Source organism: Musa acuminata, chromosome BXJ1-11 (genome assembly GCF_036884655.1).
Source record: "Musa acuminata AAA Group cultivar baxijiao chromosome BXJ1-11, Cavendish_Baxijiao_AAA, whole genome shotgun sequence".
NCBI classification, from domain to species: Eukaryota; Viridiplantae; Streptophyta; class Magnoliopsida; order Zingiberales; family Musaceae; genus Musa; species Musa acuminata.
Window position 1 is genome coordinate 1,693,804 of NC_088337.1, and position 18,321 is coordinate 1,712,124.

Below are 18,321 nucleotides of genomic sequence, written 5' to 3' on the forward strand. Positions count from 1 at the left end.
ATAGAAGTCTAATTTGAGGGTTAATTTATCACACATATTCAAGGTCAAATATCATATTTGTAGTTAGTTTATTATTCAGATTTATGCACAGCCTTAGCAAGTATTATTTTGGAGCAGTTAAAAGAGTTCTTAGTTACGTCAAGAGAACTCTTAGCAAGTATTATCAAGAGAACTATTTTGGAGCAAGTAAATGATTTTAAGTTATATTTTTATACTAATAGTAATTAGACTGGTTGTGCAGATAAAAAATAATAATATAGGATTTATGCTTAGTCTTAATTCAAGGGTGATTCTATGGATAACAAACGAAGTAAGAATGTATTACTATCTTAAACTTTGAGGTGAAGTACGTTATGGCTATAAGTACAGCAAATCAAACAATTTGACTTCTAAAAATTCTTATAGGTCTAAAAAAAAAAAAAAAAGATAAACTAACTAAAATCTACCACAATAATAAGTCTACTATTATTACAATGACGAACAATTATTCATAATATAAATATATATTCTTACATCAACCCAACACACTACAGATACTTCTCATTCCTTCTATTATTTTCCTAGAGTTTTGCAGAAAGCCAGCTAACATCCCTGTTGAATTCACCACTTAAACTGAAGAATGTGTTACATCATTTCCTTTCCCTTTCGTTTATGGTCCACTTCTATTATGGCATCTCAGAGTTACAACGGCACTGTGTATATGCTATTGCTGCTTTCAACCCGAAATGACTTGAGACACCGATTGTTTGTCGCCTGTGCTTAAAATAATGAAGAAAATGACCAGAAGAAATGTGAGTGGGTTAAACATAGGGACAACGTTGTCTTGTTCTCAAATTCACATAGGGAATTACATAGCTGTTCTCGAATTGGCAGTGATAACCTGACCCACAGATCGAATCTGTAATGCAAGTTAACACCGATCAATTGGGACTTTCATTTAGCTCAGTCCTTTACAGCGTTTAGAACTTACTCCGTCAGTCATCTGCTGTGATTGTATCATTTGATACAAGTATTTGTTCTTCTCGAAATTTATCATTACTTCTCTCTTATCTTATATCATAAAAGGAGGTGAAGCCATTCTAAAGGAAGGATTGGACGTCACACCAACTACGATTTTGAAGGAAATAAAACATAAAGCAAAAAGAAATGTCTTCGATAATAGCCAAGTGATTGCATGTACTTATTCCTATTATTATTGTTTGGGGACTTGAAGCTGTAATATGTATTGTTTTGTGTTTTCTTCCTTTCTTATAATCATGCAAAGTTGATCATATCATTCAGTACTTTTATTGATTTGGACCCTTGGATGGATCACATTCCATGATTCCCAAATGCCTACAAAACAACACCCACATAATTGCACACTGTCGTTGTGTTGTTACCGGGGGCGAATGCTTATTGACAGCGTTCGATTGCGATACGGACCTTCGCATCGACATTAAAGAATACTACGTTTTGTAAGCTTACTTTTCGCCATTACTTCTTTACAGCTTTATTCCATCAGGTAACTCCACGATATGGACTCGATTGGATTTCTACTTTTATCTTCGTATTAATCCACGTATGACATAAGTTCGATCCTTACACTTCAGAGATCAGACCAAATGATTTGGCGATGACTTATAACAAGTTATATTAGTACTGAAGTGGTAGTTCTTCTGCCACTTCATCGTCGACTCGGCACCTAAATCAAACACTCAGTCGGTCTAACTTCTCCTCACTCGCAAAAATCATATTTTCTTCACAATTCTAACTTAATCATCAGAAGAGTGATCATCAAACATACCTTGATATGATTTTATAGATAACCTATCTGAACTCACTTGATGCTACAGACAGCCAAATGCTGCATTATTGTTGATGTATGAGATGGCCAATGAGTGGACCCCGTTGGTGACAAAAGCGAGCACATCAAGGGATGGGGGAACACCGGGAAGTCTCCCTCCAGTTCATTGGATGAAAACATGCCTTGGTCTGTGGCTACTGTGTGTTCCGTGCTTCAATTGGAGGAGACCTCGTGGCACTGACGACGACCGACGATGGCTGTGCCGCAGCGGAGTAGGAGGATGATGGCTGCCATTGGGAGGAAGACAACGACTGGAAGGAGAGAACCAATAATTGAGAAGGGGGGAGTCATTAATTCACGTCTGGACCTCTTCGTACGGCTCCAAAAATGTCGTAAGAGTGTGGGGGCTGTTTGAGGTGCCTCTGCCTGACTCTTTATTGGACAGGTAATATATAATGACTTCGTAAGAGTTACGGTAATATTATATATATATATATATATATATATATATATATATATATATATATATATATATATGCAGTAAGACACTTTAAAATTCTCATTTGATATATTTATAAGTGTTGACTACTTATCTAATTAAGATGTTGACGTATCATTACAAGTATCCGAATGTCATTTTCATCATTTATTATAAATATATATAATAAGTAACTTTAGATGATTTTATTTTTGAGTTGGTCTTATTACTAAAAATCAATAGAGGCTCTAAATTTGGCGAATTTCTTCATGATTGTTATGATATCAAAAGATGATAACAAAATCAATCGATCGATTCTACATATCTTGGGGTGATTTTTCATGTCCACAGAAAAAAGAAAATAGAAGGCCGAAATTTATTGGATTCATTCCAATTTCCTTATAAGCGCTGCCAAACTTGCAATATCAATTCATGTGCCGTGGCCTCACATTCTTCCTCCTCTATGAGGCGCCTTTTGCATCGTCTTGCATGCTGCAACAGCAGGTGGCCCCTCTTCCTAATGCTTGCTGTGGATTTCGACCATTGCTGCTCGATTCAGTTGAGTGAGTGTTTGGATTTCTTTTCCTTTTTGTTTCTCTGGCTCTGAGTTGGCTCTGAGTTCTATGTTCCGTAAAAGTTTTCCTAATCGGCTGTGCTTGCATGGCTCGCTCTTGCAGGAAGACGGACACCCGATCAGCAAGCAGAGCCGTTCTAGTGCTTTGGTCATCATGGAGTGATTAGAATCCGCTTTCTTTTACAAGATTTCCTTTTCGGTAGCTTTGGGCGATCGAAATCGAATCATGGGTGGCTTGAACTCCATGGGTTGCTGTTGACTGCTTGATCCTTGTCTTCCATCTACTTCCCTTGTTGAAAGATGGCCATGGCAGCTCCGGTGAAGGTGGTTCTCGGCTCCATTGCCTTCGGCATATTCTGGGTTTTAGCCGTCTTCCCTGCGGTTCCCTTCCTCCCGATCGGGAGAACCGCAGGCTCCCTCCTCGGCGCCATGCTCATGGTGATCTTCCGCGTCATACCGCCGGAGGAAGCCTACGACGCGATCGACCTCCCCATCCTCGGCCTCCTCTTCGGGACCATGGTCGTCAGCGTCTTCCTGGAGAAGGCCGACATGTTCAAGTACCTGGGCAAGTTGCTCTCCTGGAAGAGCCGGGGCGGCAAGGACTTGCTCGTCCGCATCTGCCTCGTCTCCGCCGTCTCCAGCGCTCTCTTCACAAACGACACCTGCTGCGTCGTCCTCACGGAGTTCATACTGAAGCTCGCGAGGCAGAACAACCTGCCGCCGCAGCCTTTTCTGCTGGCCCTCGCCTCCAGCTCCAACATCGGATCTGCGGCCACTCCGATCGGCAACCCGCAAAACCTGGTCATCGCGGTGCAAAGCGGGATTTCCTTTGAGAAGTTCTTGGCGGGGCTGTTCCCCGCGGTGCTCCTTGGGGGGCTTCTGAATGCGGCCATCCTCCTCTGCTACTTCTGGAAACTGCTGTCGGTCGAGAAGGATGAGGAGGTGGCTTCCGCGGTCGGGGAGGTGGTGGCTGAGGACGACATGACCTTGCACCGGTTCTCGCCGGCTACCATGTCGCACGTTGCTTCTTTGAACTCCCAGGAATTTGGTTCTTCGCTTGAGGCATTCTTCCGGAGCCCATCCTTGTCCGGGGAGTTCGCCCATATCAGTAGCTTAAGGAGCAGGGCCAACAGCATCGACATCGATGTGCAGAACGCATCAAATGTTGGAATCGAGTCAATGAGGGCCTCGGCTGCATCTCGAGACGCAGCAGAGGGTGCTGGAATCGCTCACAGAGAGGAAGGTGTATCATCGAGGAGGGTTTCCAGGACCTACAGCAGCCAAAGATGCGTCTCGAGAGAAGAGGCTTCTCTCCAAGCCGCGGACTCCAAGGAAAGCTCCATGGAGATGTGGAAGAGCAGGATGTGGAAGGCCTGCGTCTATCTTGTGACTATCGGGATGCTCATCTCTCTTCTGATGGGGCTAAACATGTCGTGGACTGCAATCACTGCGGCTCTTGCTCTGGTCGTGCTGGATTTCAAGGATGCTTGCCCTTGCCTGGAGAAGGTAATTTGGATCGTGTTCGATTCGATTGATACAGTGCTTCTTGCAATGTTCATCTTGGGTTTGCCTGAGCCATCCTTGTCTGCTGCACAATCGGAAGCAGGTTTCATACTCCCTCTTAATATTCTTCTGTGGGATGTTCATAACCGTGGATGGCTTCAACAAAACCGGCATACCGAGTGCTTTGTGGGAGTTTGTGGAACCATATGCTCGCATCGACAGTGCTAGTGGGATCACACTTCTCTCTCTGGTGATTCTTGTACTCTCAAATGTTGCTTCCAATGTCCCTACAGGTATCTTCTTCTTCCTTTTCCTTTAGTGCCACCTAAGTACGTAGTCGGACTGAACTAAACGTCTCGATGACATTCACTGTTTTGATTTCTCAGAACCTAATCGAACTTAACATTTCAGAACTGAAATCTACATTCCTTTGCTCTAAATTAAGTTGAATGGACTTTAATGAAAGAAGTATTTGGAGAATGGGGCATCTTATGTTTACCGAAAACCAGATCGGCTCACTATACTCGATCATTTTAATCTACGGTATACTCAAGATGTCATCAAGAATTGGCCAGCCAATCCATGATGAACCGCTGTCGTTAATGTTAGAATGGTTCTCCTCACCCTCTGTTCTGCTCGTTTCAGTTCTGCTGCTGGGCGGAAGAATTGCCGCATCTGCGGCACTTATATCACCCGCTGAGGAGATGCGGGCATGGCTCATACTTGCATGGGTCAGCACGGTGGCAGGCAACCTCTCCTTGTTGGGCTCTGCGGCGAACCTTATAGTGTGTGAGCAAGCTCGGCGAGTTCAGTACTTCGCTTACAACCTCTCCTTCCTCGGCCATCTCCGCTTCGGTGTCCCCTCAACCCTTCTCGTCGCGGGGATTGGTTTGTTCTTGGTCAGGAGTTACTAAATTAGTCTCGACCAGAGTAGATAGATTCTTCATGACTATTCGGTGAAATAGGATCAAATCTCATAAGTAGTAGGCATCATTATTGTGAAGGGAAATAATTACGGTGCCATCTGGTTATGTGTAAAAGTAATTTGCTTGGTTTTGGTAGAACGAATAGCAGATAATGAAGATGGAAATCTGATTATTTCTGTAATTTTATTATGTTTCAATAATTTATGGTAATTTGAATTTTAGGTTCCTCACCTGCTCTTTAAATATAAATAAATAAAAAAGTATATATATATTAATAGAAAGCGTTTCTCACTTGGATTTCCGGATGGGGTGGGTGTTTCCGCTCAGCAACCGTTGGGTCCCATTAGTGGAGCCCAGGCCTGGAGTAATAAAGAGCCGCCCGCTGTGCGTGAAATACCCTGGATCCTTGTCCGGGTCCACGTCAGCGTACCGTGGAATGCGCAGTAGTCCGCTGGGCCGCGGCACCTCAGGTGTCACGCACAACCGTGGCCATCACGGTTTCACCCACTCGTTCGTTGCGTACAGGACGACATGAATCAACCACCGATCGAGATGGGGCCCGCACCGGATCCCAGTTGCGACATGAATGCGAGAGCCCAATGTCATATGCTAACATACCAATCAACAACGTACACCACAGCACAATTTTCCTACGGCAGTCACATAGCATAGTTTGAAATGGGTGTGCGTGTACATTATGATATTTTAGCTTTGTCACACATACGCAGCAAACCATAGATTTGGTTGGTATCTAAGATTGGATGAGTTTAGTACTAAAAGTTAAATCCAAGCATTTTTATTCATGTGACTAAAGATCTATCAAATCTTACTGATGTGAATTTTATGTAGGATGACACATACGGATAAAAATTTCCGTTCGTCTCATCCAGGCGATGACCGAACCACGTGTCAGTGCATTATTGCTGCAGGTGGGCCATGGACTCGTAAAGTGGGTCCTGTCCCCCAGATCAGCAGCAAGCTGCCAAGCCGCCACGCTGGTGCGGTCGTCCTCACCCCGGAAGCAACTATTACTATATCCCAATCCAGTTTCCAAGTTGGTCTCGACATCGCCTCCTCTCTCTCTCTCTCTCTGCAGAAGTAGGTGTTCTTTCCCATGGCCGCCACAGATATGACCTAATCCAAGATGAGCTGTAAGAGGTTGAGAACACAACAGTAATGGAGAATGGAAATGTTGAAGGAATCAACAAGCCATGCGAGAGAACCTCAAGAGGGAGACACCACGAATGGAGAAAAAGGAAACTGCGCCCGGTCCTCTTTGTACGAGTATTCTAATGCTGCGGAACATAATAGTATATTTCCAATGTTTGTCGTATGTGGGATCGGTGGGCTTTGAGGAAGGCTCAAGCAGGGATGTTCTTAACGTCTAAGTTGACTTCCACGCCGATTCCTTCTCTTATATCTTCCCCGTTCTTGCATCCTTCCTTCCCCAAGTCCCATTTCTCTTCTACTATACAAGCCTTGTAATTAGGAGGAGTTGCAGAAGCCCCGGCCATGATTTCAGACACCTCTTCGTGTTTGCAGAGATGCCCGCAGGACAGCTTCCACATTTATCAAGGGATGGATGATATCCTCTACTCATCCGCCGGAGCCGCTGCTTCTGGCACGGATCAGATCACATCCTCCCACGCTCTTCTGTATAGCCTCTCGGTCCTTAGAGAAAAGGTGCAGCAATTGGAATCTTGCGTGAGCATGATGACCTCTCCGAATCGAACACAGCAGGAGTCGATAGCCATGGGAGTCTCCTGTGCAGGAATCATGATACAGGAGATCATTCTTGCGGCATCATCACTGAGTTGCACGCTTCCGCAAGTGGGCCCAAGCACTGCCGTTGCATACGATGAGCCGCCACCGAGTGAGATGAAGGTCGAAAGCGCAACAGCATGGATGGATCATTCATCAAATAACAGCCTAGGAATCACCAGGAAGGACGATTTCTTCAGCAGCAATAATCCGAGTACCAATTCTGCTATTGACGTCGACGATGGTAGCGTTACCAGGGATCAAATTAGAAAGGTGAAACCGCCCCTTGATCGTGCCGGAATGAGGAAGGAATGTTCTCAAGGTCTCTCGTCGAACGGATATACTATAATCGAATTGGATGCGGCTGATCTCTTAGCCAAGTACACGCACTACTGCCAAGTATGCGGCAAAGGGTTTCGGCGTGACGCGAATCTAAGGATGCACATGAGAGCGCACGGGGATGAGTACAAGAGCGCTGCAGCGCTGGCCAACCCGACGAAGAGCAGCAGGAGTAGCAGCTCAGGAGTGGCCCTGAAGTACTCGTGTCCCCACGATGGTTGCAGGTGGAACAGGAAGCACGCCAAGTTCCAGCCCCTCAAGTCGGTGGTGTGCGCGAAGAACCACTACAAGCGGAGCCACTGCCCCAAGATGTACGTGTGCAATCGGTGCAACCTCAAGCAGTTCTCGGTGCTGTCGGATCTCCGGACGCACGAGAAGCACTGCGGGGATCTGCGGTGGCGGTGCTCCTGCGGAACCAACTTCTCCAGGAAGGACAAGCTCATGGGTCATGTGGCTTTGTTCGTCGGGCACACTCCACAACCCAGTCGCTTGCGGGACTAAGTTGAAGTAGGTAGGAAGGTCTCATCTCTCCATCTTCTTTTGCTTGTGGTAGAAACAAAGACTCTGTACTAAATGATTTCATAGAGTTTCTGAAAGTTACTGTGCATAAGTCTGCTTCCAGCTTATACATGTGCTGCAAGAAACTACTGCTGCTTGAGTTCAATCATATTGGGAACCAGGATCACAAAAGTGGGGAGATGAAAGTTCAGAATACTTCTTTCATCACTCTGAATCCTTCCCTAGCTTTTGTTTCAGTCTCTCCTTCTTCTTCTTTTACAGAAGGTAACTATTATATAAGTTAGAATAGCTATAAAGTTGATGGAAACATTGCCATCTAAATTAAAGCTAAATTAGCAACCCTCATCGACTTGCAATTGTAGCCTCTGCATCTCTCGTTGGCCTCTCAAAATATGTATCAAGAGGTAGATAAGTTTAGACATGGTCCTTGTGCTTTTCGTTACATTTTCGATCAATGCAAGTAATAATCTTCATATTATTCAAATTCTTTCGAAAAATCTATTACCACTGGCACTTTTGAGGTATACTGAATAAGAACGTCTGTGATGTTTCAATTGAGCTTTGTTTATTTTTCGAAGATCTTTGTGCTAAAGTTGTAAGCGTTTATGAGTTAGATCGTCAAGTTTGAAATGATGTTTCCTCCAACATTTTTTGACATGATGGAGCATCTTCCAATTCACATAGCAAGTGAGGCTAAAACTGGAGGCCTAGTGCTATATAGGTGGATGTATTCGACTGAGAGGTACTATGATCTTATAGTATATTTTTGTTGTATTAATATTTTTTTTAAAAATACTTATCTAATATATGCTTTCGTCATGTTAGATATATGAGAACATTGAAAAATTATGTGTGGAATATGGCTCATCCAAAAGGTTCCATTGTAGAAGGGAATATTGCTGATGAATGTCTCACATTTTATTCCGGATATATGCATAATATAGAAACAATATTTAATTAGATACCAAGAAATTATGAGGGTGAGATTAAGTTCAAACAAGGAATTGACTATATTTGCAAAATCTGGATGCTCTTTATGTTTAGGTAAAAAAATTAAGTAAGCTTGGTTTGAAGGAGTGGAATTTAGGTCATATATTTGTTTTGCAGAATTACGAAGAAGTTTATCTATTCTTTAAGCGAGTAATAATTATAGATTTTTTTTTTATATATATCTTGTTTGGTATTTTCTCCTTATGTATTTAATATAGAGAATGTGAATAATGTAAAAAAGATCACATGAATGCAAAGGTCAATAAGATCGTTTGAAATATATGCAAGTATATTTATAAATAGTTTTTATTTATAAAATTATTAGTTATTAACTTAATTTTATGCCAAAAATAAATTGCATGAATGCAAGAAGTCGATAATCAACTTATGTCACTAGTGTATAGTGTGATGTAATAAATCACTGGATACATCATAAATGATTTTCGTTTCTATACCAAGGATCATGAAAATAGGAAGCATTATTTAATTTTTTAGGTTTTAGGTGACATTATTGAATTCCACTATATAGGAGGTTATCAAGTTGTTGTGTCGTTTAAGTGTGATTAGTTTGACCTCCATTATCCAAAAAGAAGAATTATTATTGATGATTATAATTTTACTATAAAGATTTATCTCGTACTCTAAGAGAAGGGATAACTCATCCCTTTGTTCTTGTAAGTCATGTTGAATAAGTTAAAAATATTAATGATGTTGTAAAAATTGCCTCTCGAGGTTTTTATAATGTGATGATTTTCAATACGAAAAAGAAACAGAGAAAAAACAAGACAATGAACCAATTCATCTTCAAACAAAAATAGTCATACTTGTAATATTAATGAAATATGAAGTCTGTTAGTTTGGCAAGTCCCATAGTCCCACATCGGGAAAATCAGACTTGTTGTCTCGTTTCGAAACTATAAATAAAAACCTAACTGTTTGCTTTGGTTTAAGTTTATACTCATTTAAATAGTTTGGACTTATAGTTTGGTTTTTCTTGTTTAGTATTTTCGGATGTTTTATGGCCTAGGAACATCTTCCTAAATAATTTGTAATTGTCCTTCTTTGTTAGTAGTAATTACCGAACCACATATATCTGGTGTCGCTTTTATTCTTTCCATTTTATTGTCTTGTTGGGTTGTCAAAATTAACTTGTGGTAAATTTTCTGAGACTAGCTCTAATAATATTAATGATTTAATTTGGGAAATAAATAATCTTCAACGATTGACTATTGATACGAGTGAGTTCGAAATATAAGGCAATTGATGATGATTATAGAGAGTATGTATGATGTTGAAGATTTCATTGATGACGATGATGATGATGACACGGAAGATGTCCTTCTTGTTCAAGAAGATTAAGATATTATTTAACTCTAAACATTTTATTACTCTTCAAAGGTCACAGATTTTGAGCATATTATCTTTATCTTTCTTTTGAATTCTCTAAGGTCGGTCGTAATGATTTTGAATAGTATAGCGTCTAATTGTATGTTTCCAACATCATCATTCTGTGTTGATGTTTTAGAATTAAATGCTCATTTAGTTCCGAGAGAGGCTATTGTTTTTTCTCTACTCATTCTGAAGTATTTTCTTTGATTTCAGCACTCGATCAACGATTACTTCATGACTATTGGAGACACAAAAGAAGTTCCGAATTTGATTGCTTTTGGTTACTGTTGGTCTCTAAGCCATAGTTTTGAGACAGAAAACAATGCAAAGGTAAAAACCTTTCTCTTGCAAGGTCACAGGAGGAAGAGGAATCATCAATGCCAAGCACAATGAGAACACGTCGGGCAAGCACTCGCCGGTCAACTAAAGATGTTTAGTCTGGTGCTATTGGTAAGGTGTCTTTCTCTTTTGACATTTTTATTACTCAATGCTATAGTTTTTATATGTTATAATTTTATCATTTAATGTTATTCAATGTGATAACTTTTTTATTAGGATCTTATTCCAGCGAAAAGAAAGGAATAGGATAAACATGTTAGATCAAGCCGTTGATTGATTTTCCAAAGGGTGATGTTCCAATTGATTTTCTAATGGTAAACCTTTAGGGAGGACAATCCACTGCTTAATCACCCAAATTATCTTGAAGAATCCTTATTATACTCCTTTGAATGTCAAGAATGATGATAACATCGAACAACATAAGAAGAATAAGATTTACAAATTAGTATCTTTGTGTGCATGATGATTTAATGTTATATTTTCATAATTTGATTCCTGATATTTATAATTTAAGTACAAAAGAATCAATCATAAAGAATGTGTATCATGATCATCATACACAAATGAAGTATAAAACCCAAACAAAATACTTTAATGTGAATGCCACTTATCAAGAAAAAAATATCTTCATACAATTCCGCATGATCGATCGAAATGGTTCGTAAATTAATTTAGTTCTCAAATATTTCGGTAACGTCTTTGTATTCATGCCATAATTTCACAAAATAGGCCATGCTTCGAGATCCAAAAGTTATGAACGAAATTTTTTTTTTGTTATTATATTCGATACTAATATTTTAATTTTTTTAATGTTAGATAAGATGCATAGGTAAGGAACCATCCAAGAATATTTTTTTTTTTTGAGGTAACACACAAGGACAAAATGAGGAATAAGTGGGTTGATGATTATGCGAAATAAGTTGTGGTATGAACGATTTATTATTGTTTATATTTATATTTAATCAGATGATACTTATTTAAAAATATTATGTTGTTAATGTAGGAAAAATACAATGAGATGATTGTTAATCATTGATTCTCATTTGTAAACGAAGATGAGATATCTGAAAGAGCCTGGAGATTACAAACAAACAAGAAAGGAAAAAATGTTGAAAGATATATACTTAAATGACATTGGCTTCATGTAGGATACAAAGCGAGATTATATTATATTATATTATATATATATATATATATCGATGCTTTATGTATATTCAGGTGTCTTAAATGCTCTATATTTCTGTATTGAATCTTGAACGGGCTTCTAGAATGTTGTATAAATCTATCAATCTATTCTCCATTGATAAACTTCAAAGTTAAGCACGTAATATATTTTGATTTGTGTTTGTATGGGGAAAGACATGTTGTAAAGTGTCGTAGCTACTAATTTATATGACTGAAAACGTTTCGTCTACCATCTTTGAGATAGGAGTGAGTGGTGTGATATATGATGAGGAAAACTAAAATGTATAATGAGAGGTGATAAAGTCAAAGAGTCTTAAAAAAAAAGAAAAAGAAGTCGTAGCAATGATGCTAACTCATTTTCTAAACAATGATTTGTTTAACTTTTTAATTAATTTAAATAATAATTTAATAAATTTAGATAAGCAAATGTAGAATAATAAAGAAAAGGAAAACATGAGGGGTTAGTAGGCTAACTTTGGATGGATGGACCGAAAATGAAGTATCTCAAAATTCAATCCTAAATAAGATATGATTGGATCAATAATATTTTCTGAGTTAATACATTATTTAAAATTTGAGGATAAAGAATATTTCTCCCTTAAATAGCTTGTAACATAATAGAAAAGGATCTATTACTCTTGGCTTGGCCGTAGACGATGAAATGAGGATCGAACGGATAGTGCGATAGAAGAGGTGGCACATAGGGTGGTGGTTCTCAACGAGGGTGCATTGATGATGATGATGTTATTACTGATTTCGGTGATGGTGCTACTATTATGATAGTAATGGTATTATTGTGATGATTGAAGATAAAGAAAAAGGATGCTAAGGAGGAGAAAAATGAAATGAATAGATAAAGTAGGGCCTCTTACTCTCTCTTCATTTATGCATCTCACATAAAAGCTATTGGCTACAAGTTTTTAACTTTTCATTCATCCGTTCTAAATTGTGGGGTTTATAATATTTTTATAAGAATGAATGTCTCTCTTGATGAATGTCATATGACTTATCATAAAAGAGTGGTGGATAGGGATCTATAGGATAGGGTCAAGTTTCTACCTTTATATAAATATCACATACACCATTCTAAAAAGAGAGGGGGTTAGATATTCATATTTATTTCAAAATTCTCTACCATGTGCATTTTAAGATTTGTGCATAATGTCCGCTTAAGACCTAATACAAATATGTCATATATAAATTCTATTACAATCTAATAAAAAATTTTATATATATATATATATATATATATATATATATATATATATATATATATATATATATAAAAGATAAATATATATCATAATATCATGAACTTAGTTGAAATTATCTAACTCATGAGACACCTTTGTAGTAAAGTCATGGACTCATATTGAGTTGCCTAAGTCATGATGTACTCTTACGCTAATTTCTCGAGCTTAGTTGAGATTGTTTAAGTCATGACGCACCATTGTAATATGCATATGTAAAGAGTCGATTAATTTGTAACCTTGCTCAAATCTTATAGAACTTGTAAAAGAAAAAAATTGATTAACTCGAAAATAAGTGACAGACGTGTTCCGATGTCTTGCGAAGATGAAAGCATTACAAGTAATTAAGTGAACATCTTAAGTGTAAGAGAGAGAGAAAAAAAAACTAAACGAATAGTTATAAGTATGTAAATAACTGTTCATCGAATGTCGAGCACGAAGGCATTTATGCTCGTATGGTTTCACAAACTAAAATTTATCCTCTTTGACCCTTGTAATGATGTGACAGTGTTACGATTCCATCAGTCTTTCACTCATATAGCTTTATATGGTTTTATAAATGATGTATATGATCGAAGTATACAGGTGATCCTTCATTCCTGCTTCACTCGTGGGTGTCTCCTCGTTGATGATCCTCTCTTGTTTCTATCTCATGATCATTTATCGTCATTCTATAATGGCAATGTGACTTTAGAAAGCTTGAAGATCATATTCCCTGTGAGGAACCTTTGCTTCTTTTTATAAATGATGAAGGTGAGACTAAGATCAAATAAGTATAAGCATAAAAATGTTTGTGCATTTTTATAAGCATAAGGTGAGATTGAGATGTTTGTTCATTCTTTAAGTAAGTAATAATTATTGCTCATATTTTTATTTATATATTTTGTTCGATATTCTCTCACAATATTTTCTCGCCGCCACCACCGCCGCCTCCGCCGTCCTTGCCGTATCCTCCAGCGTTCCCGGCACCAGCACCCTCACCATAACCGGAGGCATACCCACGCCCATAACCAAAGCTAGAGCCGTGACCTCCCCCTTCTCCCCCGCCACCGCCATCTCCTCCTCCTCCTCTGTCGTACCCTCCGGCACTCCCTCCACCGGCACCCTCACCATAACCGGATCCATAACCAGAACCTTCACCGCCCCCTTCTCCATCACCGCCGCATCCTTTTCCGTACCCTCCATCACTGCCCCCACCGGCACCCTCATCATAACCAGAGCCATACCCAGATCCATATCCGGACCCATGACCAGCTCCGCCACCGCCTCCTCCTTTTCCGTACCCTCCAGCACTCCCCCCACCGGCACCCTCACAATGTCCAGAGCCATACCCAGATCCATATCCGGACGCACGACCAGTTTCACCTCCTCCACCCCTGCCTCCGCCACCTCCGGCGCTAGTTCCAGTAAGGGATCTAGCAGCGAAGGTGAGCTCGAGGTTCAGAAGTGCGATGAAGGCAAGAGGCCAAAGCCTAACACGATTTCTGCTAAGCATTGCAGCTGAACTAGCAGTGACCTGAGAGATGAAACGTGGTGGTGGAGGGAGGTAGCCGAAGAGTACTTACAAGGTTTGGTTGCATGGGTAACAGTCCAAATCCGACGCCTTAATGCGCGTATAGTATTGCAGAGTCGTGTGAAACCGAGGGCCGGGAAGGAAGTCTTTTTGACACTGCGGCCCCGACCTTCTCTTTTCCCTCCTTTCTTTCATGATCAGCTGGGATTTATTATCATTGGGAAGGCCAGCCATCGATGCATCACTTTGGACATTGTTTATATATATATATATATATATATATATATATATATATATATATTCTTGATTTTTCTTTCAAAGTAAAGGCTCGCATTATTTTCATTTACAATAATAGGTAAAGAGAAAATATGACTAAGCAAAGTGGTTAAAGGCCTTCGGAAGTGTATATTATTTAAAGAAGAACAAACAGCGTTGTGGACTTAACCAAAATAAAACCTGACATCATCTGAAAATGACTCAAAAAAATGAGGTAGAGAAAAATTGCATGCCCCAATTAAAAGCTACAACTACTAACATCACAAAACACAAAACAAAATAAATCCAGCTTACACATAAATTAGTGGACCTCATGTGTATCCTCTTTGTTCATCACTTAGATTAACGATAAAAGAAAACAAAGAAAAGGTTTTTTTGTTTTTTCTTTTCCCACCTACTGCAGAGATGCATGAATGGAGATAGAATCTGATACTAGGCATGACGGACCAGTTTTCTTCTAGCTTCGGCACGATAATTCATGTTCTTCTTTATAAGCCATACAAAACACTCCATCGAACAGTTGATCCTCGATGTTGTTCTCTAGCATGAGGCTGTAGAGGATTTGCAGTTATTGATTTAGATAATTTGCAATAATATTCAACGAAACAAGTAATTAATTAGATTCAAAACTCTAATAAGCAACTGAACAGTATTGATTACAAAGTTCTACTCTGTGACTGGGACTATTCGTATAATAATAATAAGTGTGGGACGAGCAGAGGAATAAGAGACCACATAAAATACGTACATGCATGAATGATAGCAGTGCGTGCGTAAAGTATGCGAATCGGAAGAAACATGCATGAGAAAGGGGATACGAATGATACGGCCGGAGTTCTCTATTCCGATGCAACACGGGATTTAATAGATAAGATATTAGATATGTTCAAAATCCTAGGAAGCGATTCAGATTACATGTAATCTTAGCTTTTATCTGTCTTTCATTTTTAGGAACTGAGGAACCCGTTCGGGATACTTGATATGATGAACATGCTGCTTAATTCAGTCTTGGCTTTGGCCAGTGTCTTACTCCAAGCAAATTGGAACGAGAAACGAGACTTGCAATAAGCATTCTTTATATATTATAATCAAGAAAGCAAGTTCCACTTATATGGTGTTACACAGCATCACTTATTTCATCATCACCAAGCATTCTACTGGACTTCTTCTGATACAACCTTAAAGCTCTTATTCCTGCTACCTTCCAACATCTGTGTGCGTAAATCTAGCGGCGGCCATTTCCTCCACCGCTACCGGAACCGGAACCAGAACCGGAACCGGAACCGGAACCGGAACCGGAGCCGGAGCCCGTTCCGCCGCCGCCTCCACCGCCTCCGCCTCCGCCACTCCCATAACCTCCGCCCTGATCACCACCAGCGCCCGAACCGTAGCCTGAGCCTGAGCCTGAGCCAGAGCCATAGCCAGCGCCTGAACCATCACCTTGTCCACCGCCTCCACCGCCGCCGCCGCCGCCACCGCGACCCCTGCCATATCCTCCAGCGTTTCCGGAACCAGCACCCTCTCCATAACCGGAGCCATACCCACTCCCATCACCAGAGCCGGAGCCTGCACCTCCGCCTTCTCCCCCGCCACCGCCGCCGCCGCCACCTCCACCTCCACCGCTTCCATACCCTCCAGCACTGCCCCCACCGGCACCCTCACCATATCCAGCGCCGGAGCCGGAGCCGGAGCCGGAGCCATATCCGGAATCACCACTTCCACCACCTCCACCTTCACCTCCTCCACCGCCGCCCCCACCACCTGCGGCGCTAGTTCCAACTAGGGATCTAGCAGCGAAGGTGAGCTCGAGGCTCAGAAGAGCGAGGAAAGCAAGAGCCCAAAGCCTAACACGAGTTCTACCAGCCATTGCAGCTCAGGTAGCAGTGAACTGAGAGATGAGATGTGGTGGCGACGAGGGGTGGAGGGGTATTTATAGCAGTCTTGCATGGCTAGGCTAGCAGTCCAAACCCGATTTCACAATGCACGTAGATTTAAGGCTCCGACCCGCAGAAAGTCGTCGGGCAGCCGGTGGGTGGTTTCTTTTTTGACACTTGAGGTCGCTGCACACGTCACTGGCCTTTCTTTTTCCTCGTCTTCTTCAAGTCTCATACTCACTATGTTGGAGGCATTCTCGCCACCGGACTGCCTGATCCGATGCATTATAATAATCGCCCGATGATACTGATCCCGGGTAAAAAGGGATCGTCATTGGTATGCGTAACATACTGGTAGTGATGGAACGAGTGATCCATGGTAATTTTAGATGATGGGTTGGCGTCAACCAAACAAAGTCGCTGACAAATACCAGCACTAATCCTCCATCACTAATTGTAGCCATGTGGACAACCATGTTGAACATAAACACCGAAAGGAAGTCAGTCTCTCGAGGAAACCGTGCCGACGCCAAGAAGAAGAAGAAGAAGAAGAAGAAGAATAAAAGAAAGCATGAGTCCGGGTTTAATATTTGCGTTCGTTTGTGTTCCAAGTGGCCAACTGCACCACCTACCGACAGAATACGAGTCGACTGTGGAGTCACCAGCGAGCTGCGTGCATTTCCGGTTGCACTGCTGGCTGAATTCTTGGTTTTCTATGGACATGTATTCCAAATCGGGTTTCAACTCTCCTCGTTTGACTCACTCAGCTAACTGGAGACAGTGGGGATAATGAATGCTTCACTTGGGAATCATTATTCTTCGCTTTACATGTGATAAATAGATCGATTAGAAATTAAAATATTCATACTAACAAATAACAACTTTGTGTTAAAATTAAGGAGAATTAGTATTTCAGACATAATAACAGGATAAAAAAAAACACAGTTATTCTAATAATATATGTTCTAAACCTTTACAAAGAATTTTACTCATGCAGGCTTTCTTTCGAGGAGAATGAATAGTGATTCAACATTAATCAAGATCACTGGACACAATCTGACAACCGGCTAATTGAATTAATACAGAAATTATAATAGCCATGCTTTAATATTTATCGCGGCAAAAAAATCTAATTGCCTGTCATGCTTCCATGTCAACCATGCCTTGCATTCGGATCTCACGCTATTGCCTGCGATGCTTCTCTGTCTCTTGCATCGTAAGTTCATAGTCAAGACGGATCGCATACGCTCGTCATTTAATTTATAATGAACACCAAGTCCTCGGCAGTAGATAGCGAGAAGTCATGGTTCCCACCACCATAACTTTCACCACATGACATATGATAAAATTTGGGATGCATTGGGAATGCCGACGCTTAGCTAAATATATTATTAGCCATCTATATCAGCTGATCAACACGATTACTTTAGTAGTTGACTTCAATTAACTAAGTGAAACAAGGCACGAGTATTTGCAGGGATGTCGCGTGTACTACACTGTTAAGCCATGCCGTCGTCCCATATCCGCATCACGTACGTTGCGGGACGTGGCTTTCTAATAATAAATTTAGAAGGTCGAGTTAGACTAGCAGCAGCAGCAGCTGCAGCAGCAGCAGCTCG

The 18,321-nt window shown here is 40.7% G+C and overlaps 4 protein-coding genes across 5 annotated transcripts; 2 read left to right on the forward strand and 2 right to left on the reverse strand.

Moving 5' to 3' along the window:
- The first annotated feature begins 2,666 nt into the window (after positions 1 to 2,666).
- LOC135596799 (silicon efflux transporter LSI2-like) lies at positions 2,667 to 5,497 on the forward strand. 2 transcript variants are annotated; one of them, XM_065088956.1, is made up of 4 exons: positions 2,667 to 2,822; positions 2,942 to 4,344; positions 4,445 to 4,634; positions 4,987 to 5,497. In XM_065088956.1, exons 2-4 carry the CDS (start codon positions 3,139 to 3,141, stop codon positions 5,253 to 5,255), a joined length of 1,665 nt encoding a protein of 554 aa, XP_064945028.1. In that variant the 5' UTR covers positions 2,667 to 2,822; positions 2,942 to 3,138; the 3' UTR covers positions 5,256 to 5,497. The 2 variants fall into 2 exon arrangements, with proteins under 2 accessions (XP_064945028.1, XP_064945027.1); XM_065088955.1 differs by having other exon boundaries at positions 2,671 to 2,827.
- Positions 5,498 to 6,730: 1,233 nt separating this feature from the next.
- On the forward strand, positions 6,731 to 11,884 carry LOC103970207 (protein SENSITIVE TO PROTON RHIZOTOXICITY 2). The gene is made up of 2 exons (XM_065088957.1): positions 6,731 to 7,878; positions 10,479 to 11,884. The coding sequence occupies exon 1, from the start codon at positions 6,780 to 6,782 to the stop codon at positions 7,866 to 7,868; it is 1,089 nt and encodes a 362-aa protein (XP_064945029.1). The 5' UTR covers positions 6,731 to 6,779; the 3' UTR covers positions 7,869 to 7,878; positions 10,479 to 11,884.
- Positions 11,885 to 13,937: 2,053 nt separating this feature from the next.
- Positions 13,938 to 14,534, reverse strand: LOC103970842 (glycine-rich cell wall structural protein 2-like). Its single transcript, XM_065088431.1, has one exon. It carries the CDS (start codon positions 14,532 to 14,534, stop codon positions 13,938 to 13,940), a length of 597 nt encoding a protein of 198 aa, XP_064944503.1.
- A 1,353-nt stretch (positions 14,535 to 15,887) lies between these two features.
- On the reverse strand, positions 15,888 to 16,746 carry LOC135596530 (glycine-rich cell wall structural protein 2-like). Its single transcript, XM_065088580.1, has one exon. The coding sequence runs from the start codon at positions 16,693 to 16,695 to the stop codon at positions 16,054 to 16,056; it is 642 nt and encodes a 213-aa protein (XP_064944652.1). The 5' UTR covers positions 16,696 to 16,746; the 3' UTR covers positions 15,888 to 16,053.
- Between the last annotated feature and the right edge of the window lie 1,575 nt (positions 16,747 to 18,321).

What these genes read in the sequence shown, in the direction of transcription:
- LOC135596799 (XM_065088956.1), top strand. Translation starts at nt 3,139, where the DNA reads ATGGCCATGGCAGCTCCGGTGAAGGTGGTTCTCGGCTCCATTGCCTTC. An exon ending in CTTGCCCTTGCCTGGAGAAG is followed by an intron (nt 4,345 to 4,444) that starts GTAATTTGGATC and finishes AATCGGAAGCAG; the next exon opens with GTTTCATACTCCCTCTTAAT. An exon ending in TGCTTCCAATGTCCCTACAG is followed by an intron (nt 4,635 to 4,986) that starts GTATCTTCTTCT and finishes TGCTCGTTTCAG; the next exon opens with TTCTGCTGCTGGGCGGAAGA.
- LOC103970207 (XM_065088957.1), top strand. Translation starts at nt 6,780, where the DNA reads ATGATTTCAGACACCTCTTCGTGTTTGCAGAGATGCCCGCAGGACAGC.
- LOC103970842 (XM_065088431.1), bottom strand. Translation starts at nt 14,534, where the DNA reads ATGCTTAGCAGAAATCGTGTTAGGCTTTGGCCTCTTGCCTTCATCGCA.
- LOC135596530 (XM_065088580.1), bottom strand. Translation starts at nt 16,695, where the DNA reads ATGGCTGGTAGAACTCGTGTTAGGCTTTGGGCTCTTGCTTTCCTCGCT.